General features: G+C 37.4%; 1 protein-coding gene across 1 annotated transcript; it reads right to left on the minus strand.

Moving 5' to 3' along the window:
- Positions 1 to 5,619: 5,619 nt before the first annotated feature.
- Positions 5,620 to 6,369, minus strand: LOC104087851 (uncharacterized). The gene is made up of 2 exons (XM_009592413.2): positions 6,180 to 6,369; positions 5,620 to 6,050 (listed from the first exon to the last, which is right to left on the minus strand). Exons 1-2 carry the CDS (start codon positions 6,367 to 6,369, stop codon positions 5,620 to 5,622), a joined length of 621 nt encoding a protein of 206 aa, XP_009590708.2.
- Between the last annotated feature and the right edge of the window lie 15,682 nt (positions 6,370 to 22,051).

Raw genomic sequence — 22,051 nt, forward strand, 5'->3', positions numbered from 1 at the left:
TCAGGCCCTCGGCCTTACTCAGCCATCAATCTCTCCAGTCTCTTCGGCTCACAATGTAATGAAACTAGCCCAAAATGATTATATGATGTATCAATAAATAATAATATAGACTGAGATATGATATGCAATGAATGAATATGACTGATTACTAAATTACAATTTAAACATATAATTCGATAGCATAAATGACCTCGGTGGGTCCCAATAATACCAGCATTTGCGTAAGCATGATTTCTAACATGAGTCACAACTCAGTTTCTCTAACGCATGGAAAAATATAAGTTAATTGACTACACAACTCTACAAAATTGATTGGGTCACAATTACTATTGTGCACGCCCACACGCCCATCACCTAGCATGTGCGTCACCTCCAAAAAAGTCACATAACACGTATAATCAGTGTCATACCCTCAACACCAAATTTAGAAGTGTTACTTATCTTGAACAAGCCAAATCCAATACCGAGCAAGCCAAGCGATGCTCCAAAATTCCATCACGCGTGTACCGAACTCCGAACGGCTCGAAAATAGCCAAAAGCAACTCAAATACATCAAATAATGCCAAAGGAAACAAACCCAATCGATAAAGGTCGAATCTTTAATCAAAAGCCCAAATTATCATAAAAGTAAATCTTGGGCCCGCACCTCGAAACCCGACAAAACTCACAAAATCTGACAACCCATTCAATTACGAGTCCAACCATACTAGTTTCACTCAAATCTGACTACGAATCGATGTTTAAAACTCAAAACCTCACTCTATGAAACTTTAGGCAAAACCCCATAAATTTTCTCTTTTGAAATCATCAACCAATTTCCGAAAATGAAGATAGATTCATGATATAAAAACAAAAATGAGTAGAGAACACTTACCCCAATCCACATGGTTAAAATTACTTCAAGAATCGTCTCAATCTGAGCTCCATATCTCCAATTATGATAAAATGGCTGAAACCCCCGAAATAGAGTACTTATAATTCATCCCAGGCATTCCTCTTATGCGAACGCAAAAAATCCATCACGTTCGCGATGAACAAAAATAATATGCCACCAAAATACTCTACACATTCGCGGCATAGCCCTTGCGAACGTGATTCACAACAACCCTACTATAACGACCCGGCCGGTCATTTTGAGAGTCGTAGCCCCATTCCCCCATTTACTGCTCATTTTATTCTTTACAGTTAATGTGAATTTCCGGGGTAGTTGGTTCGGGTCCGGTAAGGTTTTGGAATGAATTAAAACACTTAGTCTCAAGGTTGAAAACTTAAGTTAAAAAGGATGGTCGGATATGGACTTATGTATAAACGACTCTGGAATAGAGTTTTGATGGCTATGTTAGCTCTGTTGGGTGATTTTGGACTTAGGAGCATGTCCGGATTGTGATTTGGAGATCCGTAGTGAAATTAGGCATGAAGCGGCAAAAGTTGAAAATTTAGAAGTTTGATCAAGAGTGGACTTTGTGGATACCATACTCGGATTGGGGTTCCGGGAGTTGGAGTAGGTCCGTGGTGTCATTTGTGACTTGTGTGCAAAATTTAAGGTTAATCGGACGTGAGTTGATAGGTTTCGACATCGTTCGTAGAAGTTGGAATTTCCTTAGTTTCAATAGGCTTGAATTAGGTTTGTATCTTGTTTTAGGACTGGTGGGTATGTTTGGTTGAGGTCCCGTGGGCATCGGGAGTGATTCAGCTCAAAATCCGATTTGATTTTTGGAATTTTTAAAGGCTGGTATGTTCTAGTTTTGTGGGACCACACCTGCGAGGGAGTGGCCACAGGTGTGGAGCCGCAAATGCGGCCCTAGGGTCGCACATGAGGTTCTGGGAGAAGAGAAGGTCTGCGGAGGTGCGAGGAAAAATTCCGCACATGCGATCTCACAGATGCTGAGGCTGGTCGCAGGAGCCGAGAAGGCTTGACATCGCTAGTCCGCAGAAGTGGATGGGCTTGCGCAGATGCGCACGCGCATGAGCGAGAATTGGGACCGCATAGGCGGTTGGTCGGCCCTTAACTGACCTCTGTATATGCGGATTTTTAATCGTAAAAGCTGTACCACATAAGCGGATTTTTGGACCGCATAAGTGGGATAGCCGGGCAGTGCTTAAATCCGATGGGTTTCGTGATTTCTCTCATTTTGGATTGTGCAAACTCGGTCTAAGGCGATTTTTGAGAGGACTTTTGGGGAATTTCTTGAGGTAATTCACTTGTGGTTAAATTTGTTCAATAATTATATTTTCCCATTGATTTTCCACCTAAATTGTGTGGTTTTGAGGTGTAAATTGAGGATTTGAGGCTAGGAATTTGGTGAGTTTAATTTGGGAATTTGAGTGATGATTTCGTGTCGGATTTTGGTAAATTTTATATGGTTAGACTCGTGGTTGAATGGATTTTCGGATTTTATGACTTTTATTGGATTTCAAGATGTGGGCCCAGGGGCCGGTTTTTAAGTCGACTTTTGACTTTTGATTAATAATTTAGTATTTTCTTATGGAATTATTTCCTTTAGCTCATGTTGATTGTATCAAACTATTTGTGGGTAGATTCGGGCATTTGGAGGCCGATTTGTGAGGCATGGGCGTGTTGGAGTAGGGATTTGCACGGAGTGAGGTAAGTAATAGTTCTAAAATTGGTTATGAGGGTATGAAACCCCGTATTATGTGTCATGTGATTGGTTTTCAGGTGACGCACATGCTAGGTGACGGGCGTGTGGGCGTGCACCATAGGAATTATGATTTGGTCAATTCCATGGAACCGTATAGTTAAATAATCTGATGTTATCTGTATATTCTCCCTGTGTTATAGAAATTGAACTGCAAATCATGTTTGTACTTCAGCTGGCATATATCACTGTCATGAAATTTCTGAGAGATACTATATCCTCTCTCCATTGAACTTGGTATGAATTATTTGTCTTAGCTTTAACTGTCGAACTTGAAAGCATGTCTATTCTTTTTACATTGTAATTTTATTAAATTGAACTGTATCCGTGAAGATCGTCACTACTTTCGGTCTAATATTTAGTCTTGTTACTTACTGAGTTTGTTGTACTCACGCTACACACTGCACTTCGTATGCAGATCCAGGTTCTTATGGTCATAGTGGGTGTTGATTATCCGAGCAGCCTGATCATATGAGGATTTCAAGGTAGATGCCTGGCGTTCACAGGCCTTGACTCTCCCTCCCTATCTTTCAGTTTTTCATGGACATTATTTTCTGACTTGTGTTGCATAGACGCTCATGTACTGAATGACATCCTGGTTTTGGGAACCTTCATATTTAGTTTTGACTTCCTATCCAATTTATGATAACTTTAATTATTCAAACCTGTGTTATCTCATTGTTTACTTAAAGGTGTTGGAAATGTTTTGAGGTGTTGGCTTGCCTAGTACCATGTTAGGCGCCATCACGACAGGTTAAGTTTTGGGTCGTGACACCCACCTTACGCGATTGCGTAAGCTACTTCGCGAAGGCGAAGGCAAAGGCATACTCCCCAGTCCCAGCTTCTCATCTCTGCCCTACGCACACAAGTCCCAAAAAACATAACGAAGCTTGTACCGACCTACGAACGGCTCGAAACTAGCCAAAAGCAACTCAAATACATCAAATAATGCCAAAGGAAACAAACCCAATCGATAAAAGTTAAATTTTTAATCAAAAGCCTAAAATCATCCCAAAAGTCAAACCCGAGCACGCACCTCAGAACCCGACAATTACTAGTCCAACTATACTAGTTTCTCTCAAATCCTACTCCGAATCGATGTTCAAACCTCAAAAACTCACACTATGAAACTTTAGGCAAAACCCCCCAAATTCTCTCTTTTGAAATCATAAACCAATTGCCTAAAACGAAGATAGCTTCATGATATAAAATCAAAAATGAGTAGAGAACACTTACCCTAATCCACATGGTGAAAATTGCTTCAAGAATCGTCTCAATCTGAGCTCCATAGTTACAATTATGATAAAATGGTCGAAACCCCCGTAATAGAGTACTTATAATTCAGCCCAGGCATTCCTCTTACGCAAACACGAAAAATCCATCGCGTTCGCGATGAACAAAAATAATCTGCCACCAAAATACTCTACGCGTTTGCGGCATAGCCCTCGCGAACGCGATTCACAACAACCCCACCTTACGCAATTGCGTAAGCTACTTCGCGAATGCGAAGGCATACTCCCTAGTCCCAGCTTCTTATCTCTGCCCTATGCGAAAGCAGTCATAAGGTCACGAACGCGATAGGCAGACCTCACAAAGGTGCGCGAACGTGATGAAGGACAAAAGACCGGCTCCTCTGATACACTATGTGATCACGTCCCAACCTTCACGATCGCGAAGAATGTTTGAAACACCAGCAAACATCATCTACCATCAGTGCCAAAATGAAGGAAACTGATCTGAATACCATCTGAAGCACGCCCGGGCCCCTCGGGAACCCGTCTGAACATTCCAACAAGTCCCATATCATAACACGGACTTACTCCAAGCCTCAAATTACGGATAACAACATCGAAACGATGAATCGCACCTTGAATCAAACTTAATAAACTTTAAACTTTTCAACTTTTAAAACTCGTGCCGAAACATATCAAATCAGCTCGAAATAAAGTCAACCCCGGAACCACAATCCAAATCTGATACCCTCAAAGTCAACCCCCGGTCAAACTTATAAACTTTCCAAACCTTCGAATTTTCAACTTTCATGGATTTGTGCCGAAACCTTCTAGAGACATCCAAATGCTAATCCTGGCATACGCCCAAGTCCAGAATCACCATCCAGACCTAACAGAACCATTAAAACTCCGTTCTTGGGGTCAAATTCACAGAAGTCAACTTTGGTCAACTGTTCCAACTTAAAGGTTCAACAATAAAATTCATTCTTCCAAATCTATTCCGAATAACCTGAAAACAAAAATCAATGATTCACACAAGTCATAATACATCATACGATGCTGCTCAAGATTTTAAATAGCTGAACGGAATGTAAATGCTCAAAACGACCGGCTGGGTCGTTATAATTTTGGACATTTGTACAAAACATGTATCTGTCAATGAATACATGGATTGCATACAGTATAAATGAATACAAGAAAAACATATTTGAAATATACTGAATTCAAACACAATTTATTAAATAGAATATAAATGTGAATACGTTTATTTGTTAAATACAGTGAAATACAATAAAATACTCTCAATACAAATAGAAAACCAATGAATACAACCAATGAAATATACTCAATACAACAATAATACATATATTAGGTGTAAATAAAATATTTTTAATACAAAATACAGTTGAATACAACTGTTAGATAGAACAGAATACAAGCACTAAGTTTATTAAGAAATATGCAGGTAGAAGATTACTATTACAGGTCGAACAAGGCATAAATACATGATGGATTCATATATCTTATTTTGTCAATTCAAGTAATTATAGCAAACTATAAAAAACTTACAGTCATACGTGTAGACAGTGCCTCATTCAATGTATGAATCTCCTGATATTTTTTTCCAAGCATTGTATACGTGTGTGAAGCTTCTTTTCGATTGCTGCAATTCCAACGTCCAAACAGATCCTAACTTCTTCTAGGAAGTCATATATTGGCAATTCTCTTGCTCATACAAGTGCCGAATTGATTGACTCAGCAATATTTGATGTCATAGTCCATCCCCGGTTAACAGGCACGTACAACCTAACCCACTTTTCGTATCCAGCTAATTTCAAATAATATTTCAACTGAATATCTACTTTCTCCACCTTTTCTATTATACTATCAAATTCATCTTTGGTGTATGCTTTTGCCATTGAAAAGTATACCTCGCTCAACTTCTCATGACTCTTTTTGAATATCTTGTATACATTGTTCCATAGATGCCATATACAAGTAAAATGGGGTACAATAGGATACACTCTGGATACAGATTTGATGATGCTCCCACTCCTATCTGAAACGATGCACATGTTTTCCCGTTCCCCATAAGCTACCTTAAATTTCTCAAAGAACCACAACCAAGCAACATCATTCTCTGAATCAACTACACCATACTCTAGTGGCAATATATGTCATGTAAATACAATTGCATACAGAAAAAAATATCACTACAGTTGTATTTAAAAATCAAGATAGCATTTTCTATGTTAGTCTAACTTGTATGTATTTTTTTTAACTGACTAACCTGCACCATCCAACGTGCTAGCCGAGATGAATGTCCCTGTGTATGCTGATTTTAGGTGGCTGCCATCCACAACGACGATGGGTCTACAGTAATCGAACCCCTTTATAAAAGCATACAACGGTATATACAAATACGTGAACTCATTTTTAGGAGATTTTTCCATTCTAATATGTGAACCAGGATGAGTCATATCCAGTGTATATAAGTACCCTAGTAATTTATTGTATGAATCAGGTGGTGCACCTCTCAGAAATTTCACTGCCTTTTCTCTAGCGCGCCACACCAACATATAACTAACATCTACACCAAGTCTGATTGCACATCATCAATTATATTCTTTGGCTTGTATTCATAGTAGCATAACAATAATATGACTTAACATTTTTTTTTATTCAATTATATTCTTTGGCTTGTATTCATAGTAGCATAACAATAATATGACTTAACATTTATTTTTATTAAGCTTAAATACAATTTTCCAAGTTTCCCCTTAATTATCTATTGGAATCAAATCATTTAAGGAAAACGTACTTAGTGTGAACAAAATCAGCTCCTCGTGCCCAATTTTTACGCTCTCAGCAAACAATGACAATGTATAAAACAACAAAAACGTTGACTTGCAATAATTATGACTGATTCTCCACCTAAAATTAAATCATATATCTTTGATGCACGTAACTACTGCGACTAGTGCAATAATTTTGGAAGGTTTCCCCTATCCCACTTGATGCCCTAAGTCATTAATTTCTTACATCCACTGTCCCAGCTATTTAAATCGAGCGTTGTTTGGCAAGACGCTCAAGATATACTAATGCGGAGACGATTCTCGTGTATGAACTAACATAAATGCAATATAAAGAAGCTAGCTGCTCTGCATGTCCCCTCCCCTGGCAGATCATGACAGACTACTAAAGCGGGCAGGTAATTTGAGCAGAAAAATTAAATTGACATTTAATGCTTGTGAATTAAATTCGTATGAGACCACAATCAAGATGGAAAATTAAAACCTAGTAGTTAGGTCGATCTGTCGACTGTCTTCAAAATTCAAAAATTATCATCAGTAAATTTCATGAGTGGTGCCTAATTAAACTAATGCTTTGTGCCTATTTTGTAGCTGCATACTAATATCTTTTTCATTTAATTTAATATTTTCTTCTTTCTTCGTTTACAAGATGAGGACCCCCATTGCTTTGCATGGGCCAACATTTTAAATTTCTGAAACGACTGTTCTTTTATGCTGCCTAGTAGAGTCATCTAGGAATTGATTGAGACGGTCAAAAGAAGCAATAGAAAGTATCCAACGGGCAATTGATAAATATAAGCATGGGAATGAAATAACTGATCAACAGTATAATCATCACCTACATACAGTGACATGGCAGCGGAGCCAAAAAAAAATCAACAAGGGTTGTCAGAAAATAAATAAGTAAAGACATGAAAAAGTTAAGTGGATTCAAAGTATATATATATATATAATTGATCCATTACATTTTTTTATAGGGATGGGTGTCAATTGACACTCTCTAGCCTAAGGTGGCTCCACCATTGCCTAAGTATTATGGAAAGTATTATTAGATGTTCCTTATGAAATCACGGAAAATATTTGTTTACCCGTAAAACGGTACAGTTAAATTTGTTACGTGATTTCTAGACAAGCGAACTGATTTGATACAAAAAGGGTAAATGAGCAAGATTAAAAGTAAGACTTAGCGATTAAAATTGAAGAATGTGACAAGCCTGGCTCCGAGAATAGCGTCTCCGAGGACAGATGTAACGACCCAACCGGTTGTTTTTAGCATTTGCATTCAGTTCAGCTGTTTGAAGTCTTGTGTAGCTTTATATGATGTATTATGACTTGTGTGAATCGTCGATTTTATTTTTAAATTATTCGGGATTGGTTTGGAAGATTGATTCCCAACTAGGAAGATTTAAGTTGGAAGAGTTGACCAAGTTTGACTTTTATGTATTTGATCCCGAATCAGAGTTTTGATGGTTTCGTTAGGTCCGGTTAGTGATTTTGGACTTGGGCATATGCCCGGACTTGCATTTGGATATTTCTAGAAGGTTTTGGCACTATTTGACGAAAGTTGGCAATTTAAAAGTTTGGAATGGTCATAAGTTTGACCGGGAGTTGACCTTTATGATATCGGGTTCTGATTGTGATTTCGAGAATTGGAATATCTCCGTTATATCATTTGAGACTTATGTGCCAAATTTGAGGTCATTCCGAGTTGATTTGATATGGTTCTGCACGAGTTTTGGAAGTTGAAAGTTTAAAAGTTTATTAAGTTCGATTTAAGGTGTGATTCATGATTTTGATATTGTTATGCGTGATTTGAGGCCTCGAGTAAGTCCGTATTATGTTATGGGAGTTATTGGTATATTCAGACGGAGTCCCGAGCTGCTCGGGTGAGATTTAGACCTAGTTCGAATCATTTCAAATGGTTGTTGTATTGCTGATTGATGGTGTGTCTGCAGAGCATTGAGATCGCGGAGCCATGCTCGCAATCGCGTAGAGGAATTATGGAGCTGAGCAATTTTTTTCGCATTTGCGTTATCAGGAGCTTGTGTGTTAGTTTGTGTTGATTACTGTTCGCGCTCGCATATAGGGCATCATGTTCGCATTAAGCTGAGCTGAGAACTAGGAGCTGGGGACTTCTTTATCTCGTTCGCGTAATCTGTGTCGTTGTCGCGTAGTGTAGTTGTATGTGGTCATCGCGTTCGCATGGTATTATCACGAACGTGTAGAGCATTTTTGGTGGTAGTTGCATTTTTTCTTCGCGATCGTGATGGGTATTGTTATTCGGTGATTATAAATACTCTATTTCGAAGGTTTCAGACATTTTACCATATTTTGAGTTATGGAGCTCGAATTTGGGCGATTTTGGAGGCGATGTTTATCAAATGGATTGGGGTAAGTATTTTCTACTTGGTATTGATCTTATTCCGTGATTCCATCTTCGTTTTTGGCATTTAATTGATGATTTCAAAAGAGAAATTGGGGATTTTTGTTTAAACTTTCCTAAAGTAAATTTTTGAGTTTTGAATATCTATTCGGAGTCGGATTTGAGTGGAATTAGTGTGGGTTCCAAAGTGCGAGCCCGGATTTGACTTTTTGGTTGACTTTAAGTAAATGAGAAAAGATTCGACCTTTATCATTTGAGATTATTTTTTTAGGCATTATTTGATGTGTTTGAGTTGCTTTTGGCTACTTTCGAGCTGTTCGGAGGTTGATACGCGCGAGATGGCATTTCTAGAGTGTTGTTAGGCTTGCTCAGTACTGGATTTGTCTTATTCGAGGTAAGTAACATATCTAAATTTGGAATTGAGGGTATTTACCCATGTGAAGCGTGTTGTTTGTGTTGTGTCGGAGTGACGCACCTGCTAGATGACGGGCGTGTGGGCATGCACCGAGGTAATCATGATTCAAGATTGAGATTTAGACTATGACTGGACTTGTTTTTTGTTATCTCTGGTTCTATCCGTGTAATTCCTACTTGTTAGAGTAATTAAGTTGTGATTTATGCTAGAAATCATGTTTAGGCTATGTGCTTACTCGGTTGCGACCTAATGAGCTTATTTATGTTATTTTGAGTTATCTACTTTAATTGTAATTATATACTCAGTCATGGTTTATCATTTGCATATCATATTTCAGTCTGTCTTTATCATCTCCTGTTACATCACATGTATCATTCTTTGGGGTGAGTGGTACGAGACTGTGAGCCCTTGAGACTTGAGAGATTGATGACTGAGGTAGACCTGAGGGCCGTGTTGTGAGTGTTATTGTGGATCGGGCTGTATGCCGCAGTAGGCCATATTGGCTCTGTGACTATTCTTATTATTGTGGAACAGTTTGCGCGCCGCAACATGCCTTAATGGCTTATTTATTATTGTGGATCGGGCTGCACGCCGCATCAGGACTTATAAGATTTTGATTAGCGCTTGGGCAGGATCCGCCCCTACGGATTCCGATATACCAGTAGTGAGCACAGGCACAATGATATATATACATGTGCTTTGGTAAGGGGCTTATGAGCCAGGCACCCGTACAGTGCTGAGTAATTGTGTGCGTGTGATGAAGTGGGCAAATGAGACAGACAGCTTGAGTATGTTGAGGGTGAGAGTAGTTGGGAATATCACCGTGAAATCATTCATTTGGCATGCATACGTGGCATGTAGGCATAGAGATGCATTCTTTCTCATGCTATACGGTATTGTGACATTCATGATTTGACATGTGCATTTTACATGTGTGCATTGAGATGTATATTCCTCATGCTAGACGGTATATGGTAATTGAAGACCTCACATGCATATTGACATGTAGGCATAGAGATGTACTTTTCTCATGCTTTTCAATAATGAAATATCTTATATGTTGGTGAAAGTTTGGGAAAAATCATAGTTTTTCTGGTATACACATATTTTGGTGATTCCGATGAAAGATTTGGATTTTTATGTTATACCTAAAAATCATGTCTATTTTTTGTAACTGCGAACTAGCTGAGAATAATATCTTTTGAGTTATTACTTGTACTACTTTCATTATATTGTTTCGAGTTGTTTTTGACTATTGGTGTTGGATTCTGACCGTCTTCCGAGCTCGTCCCTGCTTTCAACCTAATGTTAGGTTTGTTACTATAACACCGCGGAAAAAAATTTCGAAGTAGTTAAGCGCTATTAAGAAAGTTGATGTGGGCTAATTATATTATTTTGTGTATAGAAAAGGACTATTATATGAATAATATCAATTGATCATGATAATATATGTATGATTTGCATTAAGAATGGTTTATGGTCTAAGAAGAGCCCCAAGGCTAAGTCAAGTTGAAACTTTTATGATGGAATAAAGTTTCAAGTGAGTTCGCATAAGACCTAATTTCAAACGAGTGTACCTCTCTTGATATGAAGGTTTATATGGTGTATTACCTATCATCAGAAAGGTTTATGTGTCTAGGTTCCAACGCTTCAAACCGTTCGTCATTTGGACACTCCTACAAGAAGTTATGACCAAATTACCAAAGGCTGGAAAAATACAATTCTGCGACCAATTTTGCGATCGCAGAATAATTATGCGATCGCGAAAGTGCTTCTACGATCGCAAACTGGTTGCAGAATGGACCAGAACAGTTCAATTCTGGGCACCAATTTTTGCAACCATTTTGTGACCCGCATAGCCATTCTGCGGTCCATTATGCGACCGCAGACCTGCTTTCGGAGGGTTAATTTTTATATTTTCATAACCCGACCCTATTTTGATAAATAGGCTTTGGGTTTTATTTTGGATCAATTATCTAAAATTTTTTAGAGAGAAGTGAGAGTGTTCTAGAGAGAGAAATTAGATGAAGTGTTTGTTCATTAAGATCTTGCCCAAGCTTTGAAATCCAACAAGGAAATCTCACAAGATCTTCATCTAAGAGGTAAGATTCAAACCCCTAGTCTTCAATTTCGAGTTTAGGGTAAAAGATGGGTGATTGGGAGTATGATTCTTGGGAGTAAGAGTATTATTTAAACATGCTTGTACTAATAAAGTTTGTAGGAAGATTGTTGAGCTCAAATAAGTAAATATTGGGTTGTGGAGTAAAGAAAATCTTGTAGAACAACCTTGTAGTTAAATTTGCACACCTAGTATTTGATAAAATGCTCAAATGAGCTGAGATCATGAATATTTTCCTAATAATGGTTTAATTTTTTTATGTCTCAAAATAGATTGGGATTGCTAGAATTTTCGGAATGTTGTAGTAATTTAAGGAAAGCTCAAAGCAAGGTATGTTAGCTAAACTACTCTCTTAGAATTGAATTCAATGACGTTCTCATAAGTTTCAAGTATGGTTGTCTCAAGTTCCTTATTCTATGTTCCGAGTTGTTCCCAATAAATTCGATTGTCCCGAATAAGCAAAGTGTCGAGAATTAAGTAATCAAAATGTGTTTCGAATGTTCCTAACACATTATGTTATCCTTTGGGAATGTGTTCAAAAATGATATGTGTATTAAAATGCTATGTCTTTGAGTTGTGTTTCAAATGAAGGTTATGAATCCAAATTATGTGAGAAAACTCAATATGCTTAAGACTCTTAATTGCTCATATGTGTACCTAAAGCTTTTATTGGAAATGTCTTACTGTTGATAACCTATAAAGATGTGAAAGAAGTATGAAATGCGATGATTGATATAAGTGAAAGTTATACTTGTGGCCAATGGTGCTAATGTAATTAAAAGAGGTGAAAGAAATATGAAATGCGGTGATTGATATAAGTGAAAGTTATACTTGTGGCCAATGGAGCCAATGAAATGAAATGATGTGAGAAAGGTTATGAAATGAGCCTTGATTCAACTATTCCGAATTGACTTCGAAAATAGAATTGCCTAAAAGCCTATAAACTCAAGTCATGCTCATATTTGACTGTTTTAACAGACGTTATGATTTGTGAGTACTTTTAATGTGTTTTGCATTCTTTCATATTCATGAGTGGAAATTGTGTATTTCCCTTTGTGGGGGAAAATGTGTCAAGAATAAATGGTGTGTTATTTGATGATGATTTTAACTTGTGCATCAATTGCCAATTATTTTACTCCATTTCTCAGAAAGAAATCTATTGTGCTTAAATTGTTCATTTCTAATGAACTTAAAATTGTGATTTCCGAAATATTATATGTATGTTGATATTTATGATGATGATACATGAGAGGGAAGAAATAAAAGTGTGAATAACAAATATGTCAACCGTGCCTTGAATAAAGAATCCTGTGAATGGCCAAAAGAGCCAAGGAAATATTGTTGTTGTTATTGATTGAAAATACTAGTGAAGATTTATACAATGTAGAAAATGATGAGATAAATACATTTGCACCTATGTTATTTTTGTGAATTGTTCCCCTTATTTGGGATGAGATTGATGTGATAAAATTATTCCTCTTAATTGGGATAAGATTGATTGATATAAAAGGGTTGATGTCTCAAATAAGACAGCCTAGCCGATCGGGTCGTGATCGGATACCATGTCGCACGCATGATGGTGATTGTGCTGGAAATTATAATTGAAATTGAGATTTGGTTGATGTCTTCAAATAAGACAGCATAGCCCATCGGGTCGTGATCGGACTCCGTGCAAATATTACGGTGGTATTGGTATTGATAGTAATTGTGGTTGATTCTCTAATGAGATAGCCTAGCCGATCGGGTAGTGATCGGACTTCGTGCTAAAATTACGGTGGTATTGGTATTTATAGTAATTGTGGTTGATTTCTTTAATGAGATAGCCTAGCCGATCGGGTCGTGATCTGACTCCGTGCTAAAAGTACGGTGGCACTGGTATTGTGAACATCGATATTGTGAACATTGGTATTGTGAACATTAGTATTGTGAACACTGGTATTGTGAACATTGGTATTATGAACATTGGTATTGTGAATAGTGGTATATCGGTGCTAAAGATCTCCCAATAAAAAATAATATTATCATCATAATTTGATTATCACTTCCTAGTGTTATCTTCATATTTTGGAAATTATTATGTTTTAACTTGGCATTTGAATATCATTGATTGTGGCTTGTTGTTTCTATGTATTTCTCCTTCTTACACTGGTATTCTATTTTGAAAGAGGACAGTTAGCTTTACATACTAGTACTAGTCCATATGTACTAATGTCCCTTTTGCTGGGGGCGCTGCATCTTCTATCGATGCAGGTGATTCATCAGCAGTGCAACTTTGGTCCTCGTTAGCAGTTACTCCCTATTCAGCAGGTTTTGGTGAGACCTATTCTATTCCTGGCCCGATGTCACTTGATGTTACACTTTGTGTCTTGAGGTATAGCCGGGGCCTTGTTGCCGTCACTTCCATACTATTCTTCTGCCATATTTAGAGGCTCCGTAGACAGGTTATGGGTGGTGTATGATGTTGGGAATTGAACTAGAAATGTTGCTATTTGGCAAACATGTTTTGCATTATGTCTATAAACTTATAATACTTTGGAAATTATGAATGATGTAGCTAATGGAATGAAATAGGAGTTGTTAATAAAATATTTTCAATGTTTGATTTATGGAGTGCATCTCCTCTTTGTTTATGGATGAGTTTTGGTAGAAGGAAATCTAATAGGCTTGCTCGGCCGGGTTCACTCGGTTAAGCGTCGGTCGCTCTCCCCGAGTTTGGGGCGTGACAAACTTGGTATCAGAGCCCAAGGTTTTAAAGTGTCATAGGATGTCTCGGAGCCGGGTCTAGTAGAGTCCTTCTTATCGGTATGTTGTCGACCACATATATAATGAGAAGGCTAGTTGGACATTTGGGAATTTCTCACTTCTTTGATACTCCTGATCGTGTGATAGAGATTAAGGTAGGAAGGTAATTTCCTCATCATGCCTCATTTTCCATATGAGTAACCTATGGGTTCGAGTCAGCGATGAGGGAATGAGAGAACCAGTTGCTAAGGAAAGTGTACTTGTCCCTATTAATGTTATCGTGCCACCGGATCATGTGGTAAGAACACCTAAGAAACGAAAGAGGGTTGTTTGTACCAATAAGCCGGAATGTTTGATTTGTAAGAAACGCCACTTGGGGACGTGTTGAATGACTCTTGAAATAGGTTATGGTTGTGGAGTTGAGGGGCATCAAGTAAGGTACTACCCTGTCAATCTAAAGTTACCAAGTAAGTCACTCCTTGCTATATCGTTATGAACACCACATAATTTTTACTTGTTGTATATGTGCACCCATATTGAAGAGATCACATAAACATGATCTTAACAAGATGTTGAATCACAAAATACTGCATGTACCTACTCTTTGAACGAGACGCATTATTCGTGAATCCACTCTGTCACAAATTCTCTTATTTACAACCTCTTGTGGAATTGAGCTATATAATTATATCCTTGAATTGAGTTATAACTCTAGGAGTAATACTTCCCACTTGATTTCCTAAATTCTCAACAACAGACCATACATGATGAATTTCTTAGAGAACATTTTGATTCATATGGATAACATCTGCTCACTTGTGCCTATGCACGCACTACCATAATATTTACCTATGTGGTATCAAATCTAATGTAAAGCATCCTAGTGTTGAGGTCCTTCTTGAGCCACTCTATTTCTCTCCGGTGTATGTTGCTGCTATGTTTTGAACAATCACTTTGTTCCTTTGTGTATATTATAATTAATCCTTTCCACCGTCTAGTAACATGGGAGCATATTGATTTGAAAGAAAAGTTCGTTGTATCTTTAGTCCTCTCATATAGAGTCAACAATCAGGAAGGGTTAAGTTGCCAGAATGATAATAATCTCACAAATGTTCAACTTCTTTTTCATCCTCATGGGTTTGTGGCATAGATTTCTTGTGCCAAATTCAGTTAAGAGCGTAATGCAACTTTGTGTATCGTGAAACCCATATCACATTCAGGGTGCTAGAATATTCTCATTTCGAGTTAAACTGATTTTTCCTACATTCAAAGAGGCGACTGGTGTCACATAAGTGTTATCTCTCTTTGAGGCCTACTATTGCCAAATAAGGCACGAATGGAATGAAACAATTGTTGATGTCCTTTTCATGACTCACCTCTGTTACATCTCAGAATCATGAACATGGTCCCTACCTTATCATTGCCTACTAGGCAACTCTGTGCCTCAAGTGTCGGATCAATGAATTTATCACAATGATTAACCATGTATCTACTATTGGTAGTAACCTTCATGCCTCTTAGGATATAACCTCCTAAAATAACGTGATCAACACATTGATGGATTCTTGAATAGTTCAATCCAATCTCGAACCTCGTTGTTCATATTTATAGTAACCTATGGGGGTTGAAGGTTCAAACAAGTCAAAGAAGAAGCATCATCCCGTGATCAAATATATTGGATAGGAAGTTTTAGGGTCATATTCAAGCTAGCACATCTTAGAGTAATTGTTGGATGTCGCCAAAGGTTTAGTTTGGGTGTTCGACGTAGGAATTTAGAGTTGAAGAAAGTGAACGGGTTATTCTCAAGATTTTCTCTATGAATATATTGGGTGAATTGTTAAAGAAGGTAAAGTATATGTAGTCACATTCGGCCTTATGAAATCTTAATGGAAATAGTCCAAACTATGAGTATGATATTTCCCTATTATTGTCCTATGTGTACCCGATGTTTCATGTGCCTATGTCTAAGAAGGTAACTGGAAGTCCTTTGTATATAGTTTCGGTGGAGGTTATTGAAGGTGAAGTTAATGAATAATTGGATTATGAGGAGAAACTATTTTCTATCCTTGTTAGATAAGTCCGGAAATTAAGATTGCCTCCGTGAAGTACTATGGCTAAGTCTGTGACTCGAGGAGATCACCTCGTAGTCCGAAACTGTTGAGGAAAGGAAATATTCTCACTTGTTTGTAGAGCCAAATGGTTGTGGTTCAAAAACGTACCTTCTATGCATTATGGTTTAAATGTGTATATTTCATGTCAAGATACCACTTTTGTTAATGCAATGCCCTAATGTTAGGATTGGTGTTGTTGATATATATTGTGATGCGTCGTTGAGTAATGGATATATTGTTAGGATGAATTTCTGGGATTCTCTGACAGGTGGATAGGCCCAGTTACAAGGGAAACTCTGTCGAAATTTTTAAGAATTTGTAAAGATAGCCAAATCTTAAGGTCCATAAGTAAGTTAAAATTTAGAAAAAGGATGTATAAGACCGATGCATTCATAAGTGCTTATTTATAATGATTGGAGGAAAAATGATGGTAACTATTTTCTTATAAGGGACTTTTAAAACATTCGAGGACGAATGTTCTTATGTGGGGGAGAATGTAACACCCCGGAAAAATTTTTGAAGTACTTAAGTGCTATTAAGAAAGTTGATGTGCGCTAATTATATTATTTTGTGTGTAGAAAAGGACTATTATATGAATGATATCAATTGATCATGATAATATATGTATGATGTGCAGTAAGAATGGTTTATGGTCTAAGAAGAGCCCCAAGGCTAAGTCAAGTTGAAACTTTTATGATGGGATAAAGTTTCAAGTGAGTTCGCATAAGACCTAACTTCAAACAAGCATACCTATCTTGATATGAAGAGTTATATGATGTATTATATATCAAAACAAAGGTCTATGTGTCTAGTTTCTAACTCTTCACACTGTTTATTATTTGGAAACTCTTACAAGAAGTTATGACCAAATTACCAAAGACTGAAAAAATGCGATTCTGTGATCGCAGAATAATTATGAGATCGCAAAGTGCTTCTGCGACCGCAAACTGGTCACAGAATGGACCAGAACAGCTCAGTTCTGGGCACCAATTTTTGTGACTATTTTTCAACTTGCATAGCCATTATGCGGTCCATTATGCGACCGCAGACCTGCCTTCGGAAGGTTAATTTTTCTATTTTCAAAACCCGAACCTATTTTGATAAATACGCTTTGGGGTTTATTTTGGGGCAATTATCTGAGGTTTTTTAGAGAGAAATGAGAGTGTTCTAGAGAGAGAAATTAGATGAAGTGTTTGTTCATTAAGATCTTGCCCAAACTTTGAAATCCAACAAGGAAATCTCACAAGATCTTCATCTAAGAGGTAAGATTCAAAACCCTAGTCTTCAATTTCGAATTTGGGGTAAAAGATGGGTGATTGGGAGTATGATTCTTGGGAGTAAGAGAATTATTTATACATACTTGTACTAATAAGGTTTGTGGGAAGATTGTTGAGCTCAAATAAGTAAATATTGGGTTTTTTCGAGTGAAGGAAATCTTGTAGAAGAACCTTGTAGTTAAATTTGTACACCTAGTGTTTGATAAAATGCTCAAATGAGCTGATATCATGAATATCTTCCTAATAATGGTTCAATTTTGTTATGTCTCAAAATAGATTGGGATTGCTAGAATTTTCGGAACGTTGTATTAATTTAAGGAAAGCTAAAAGCAAGGTATGTTGGCTAAACTACTCTCTTAGAATTGAATTCAATGATGTTCTCATAAGTTTCAAGTATGGTTGTCTCAAGTTCCTTATTCTATGTTCCGAGTTGTTCCCAATAAATTCGATTGTCCCGAATAAGCAAAGTGTCGTGAATTAAGTATTCAAAACGTATTCCGAATGTTCCTAACACATTATGTTATCCTTTGAAAATGTGTTCAAGAATGATATGTGTATTAAAATGCTATGTCTTTGAGTTGTGTTTCAAATGAAGGTTATGATTCCAAATTTTGTGAGAAAATACAATATGCTTAAGACTCTTAATTGCTTATATGTGTACCTAAAGCCTTGATTGGAGTCTTACTGTTGATAACCTATAAAGATGTGAAAGAAGTATGAAATGCAATGATTGATATAAGTAAAAGTTATACTTGTGGCCAATGGTGCCAATGGAATTAAAAGATGTGAAAGAAGTATGAAATATGATGATTGATATAAGTGAAAGTTATACTTGTGGCCAATGGAGCCAATGAAATGAAATGATGTGAGAAAGGTTATGAAATGAGCCTTGATTCAACTATTTTGAATTAACTTCGAAAATAGAATTGCCTAAAAGCCTATAAACTCAAGTCATGCTCATATGTGGCTGCTTTAACAGTCGTTATGATTTGTGAATATTTTCAATGTGTTTTGCGTTCTTACATATTCGTGAGTGAAGATTATGTATTGCCCTTTGTGGGGGAAAATGTGTCAAGAATAAATGCTTTGTTATTTGCTGATGATTTTAACTTGCGCATTAATTGCCAATCATTTTACTCCATTTCTCGGAAAGAAATCTATTGTGCTTAAATTGTTCATCTCTAATGAACTTAAAGTTGTGATTTTCGGAATATTATATGTATGTTGAAATTTATGATGATGATATATGAGAGGGAAGAAATAAAAGTGTGGAATAACAAATATGGCCACCGTGCCTTGAATAAAGAATCTTGTGAATGGACAAAAGAGCCAAGGAAATACTGTTGTTGCTATTGGTTGAAAATACTAGTGGAAATTTATACAATGTGGAAGATGATGAGGTAAATACATTTGTACCTATGTTAATTTTGTGAATTATTCCCCTTATTATGTATGAGATTGATGTGATAAAATTATTCCTCTTAATTGGGATAAGATTGATTGATATAAAAGGGTTGATGTCTCGAATAAGACAGCCTAGCCGATCGGGTCGTGATCGGATACCATGTCGCACGCATGGTGTTGATTGTGCTGGAAATTATAATTGAAATTGATATTTTGGTTGATGTCTTCAAATAAGACAGCATAGCCCATCGGGTCGTGATCAAACTCCGTGCTAAAATTACGGTGGTATTGGTATTGATAGTAATTGTGGTTGATTCTCTAATGATATAAACTAGCCGATCGGGTCGTGATCGGACTCCGTGCTAAAATTATGGTGGTATTGTATTGATAGTAATTGTGGTTGATTTCTCTAATGAGATAGCCTAGCCGATCGGGTCGTGATCGGACTCCCTGCTAAAAGTATGGTGGCTTTTGTATTGTGAACATCGATATTATGAACATTGGTATTGTGGACAGTCGTATATCGGTGCTAAAGATCTCCCAACCAAAAATAATATTATCATCATAATTTGATTATCACTTTGTGTTATCTTCATATTTTGGAAATTATTATGTTTTAACTTGGCATTTGAATATCATTTATTGTGACTTGTTTTTTCTATGAATTTCCCCTTCTTATATTGGTATTCTATTTTGAAAGAAGATAGTTAGCTTTACATACTAGTACTATTCCATATATACTAACGTCCTTTTTGCCGGGGGCGCTGCATCTTCAATCGATGCAGGTGATTCATCAGCGGTGCAACTTTGGTCCTCATTAGCAGTTACTCCCTATTCAGCAGGTTTTGGTGAGCCCTATTCTATTCCGGGCCCGATGTCACTTGATGTTACACTTTGGGTCTTGAGGTATAGCCGGGGCCTTGTTGCCGACACTTTCATACTATTCTTCTGTCATATTTAGAGGCTCCGTAGATAGGTTGTGGGTTGTTGTATGATGTTGGGAATTCAACTAGAAATGTTGCTATTTGGCAAACATGTTTTGCATTATATCTATAAACTTGTAATACTTTGGAAATTATGAATGAAGTAGCTAATGGAATGAAATGGGAGTTGTTAATAAAATATTTTCAGTGTTTGATTTATGGAGTACATCTTCTCTTTATTCATGGATGAGTTAGGGTAGAAGAAAATCTAATAGGATTGGTCGGCCGGGTTCACTCGGTTGAGCGCCGGTCGCGCTCCCCGAGTTTGGGGCGTGACAGTTACTTATTAGTACATGGGGTCGATTAAACTCATATTACACTTCTGCACATTGCGTACTGATTTTGGAGCTGATGTTGCTGTGTATGGCAGGAGTTGGCATTGAAAATGTACCTGCGTTCTGGTTATAGCTGCCTCTTGTTCTTGGTTGCTTTAGATTTATAAATTTGTTTATGTATATTTCGAACAGATGATGTATTTATTTCATACTAGCTTTGTAAAATCTACATCTTAGAAGCTCATGATTTGTACTACCAATCCTTGTGATTTTATATAGAAAGCTCAGTTATTTTATTTATTGGTTCCTGTTATCCTATTTGAGTTGTGTTGTCTATCATTTGCTTACCTAGCGGGTTGGGTTAGGTGCCATCACGACTGGCTAGATTTTGGGTCGTCACAAGTCGGTATCAAAGCCCTAGGTTCATCGGTTCTATGAGTCATGAGCAAATGCCTAGTAGAGTCTTGCAGGTTGGTATGATGACGTCCATACCTATCTTCGAGAGTCTATAGGGCATTTAGGATAAATTTTCTATTTTTCTTTTCTTATCGTGCGACACTGATTCGGCTTGAAGCATACCTCTTTGAATTCCTACAACTCACTCGTATACGTATGTGAGCGATGTGTTTCAGCTGTGCATCAATGACTTGTGATTCCATGGATGAGGTACGAGATGTGTTTTCTGCGTCTTGGTGATGGGTCAGTCTGGAGGACTTAAGTCTAGGTTCAGACCATAGCTTGGGCTCGGTGGTTTTGGTTGTGTGAGTATGTGCTTTTTGACCCATACATCTGGTAGTGTCCCTAGAAGTGGGATTTATGGCTTGGTAAGTGGTTGGATAACTATATGATTAATGTGAGGTGACTGTGGGATGTGTTTAGATGGCTTGATGTGACAAAAGGTTGCTTGGGGTGTGAAAAGGACTATTGGATACTTGATTTCTATCTTGTTGTGTTGTACAATCTCGAGTTATGATCGTGTTGATGGATCTTTCATGTTGTCCAGTTATGGGATAAAGTAGATTCTTATGTCTTGTTGACAAGTTTAGACTCGAGAAAGTTAAGTGATTGCATGATGGTTGTGGCCATGATAGGGCGTAGTAAAATGCCAATTTGAGGCTAAGCGGGTGGGTTATCTCCTGCCGGGTTGTCTACGAATGTGTGATCCTTATGATATTTTGTGGAGAGTTTCTTTCTACCAGTGGGTTATATGTGTTGTGATTTGTGTTTGGATCAGTTGAGAAAGTTTACCTGACTGTCACGGGAATGAATGGGAGCTTAGCAGATGATTTGAGGTATTTTATGGTTTGTGTTGCATGAGCTTATGCAGGATTTAGTTAAATTTCAGTGCGGGATTATGGCAGTAATAGAGCATGGGTATTGTGAGTTATCAAATATTTTGTTCTATGGATTTGATCAAACTGGGGGAGTCTGCTATCGACGATTTGATTGCATGGTTATGTGTTGTACTGGTTTCGATTTGAGGCATACTTGTGAATCAGTTATGACTTGCAGAGGTTGAGATCGAGGATGACTCGAGTAAGGAAATTATTGGTTATGGGTTATATGACACTATTTGGGTATATGGAAATCAATGAATGATTTGAGTTGTTATTCATGGCAAATGTAGTGCGCATGAAGTA

Source organism: Nicotiana tomentosiformis, chromosome 11, assembly GCF_000390325.3.
Source record: "Nicotiana tomentosiformis chromosome 11, ASM39032v3, whole genome shotgun sequence".
NCBI lineage: Eukaryota > Viridiplantae > Streptophyta > Magnoliopsida > Solanales > Solanaceae > Nicotiana > Nicotiana tomentosiformis.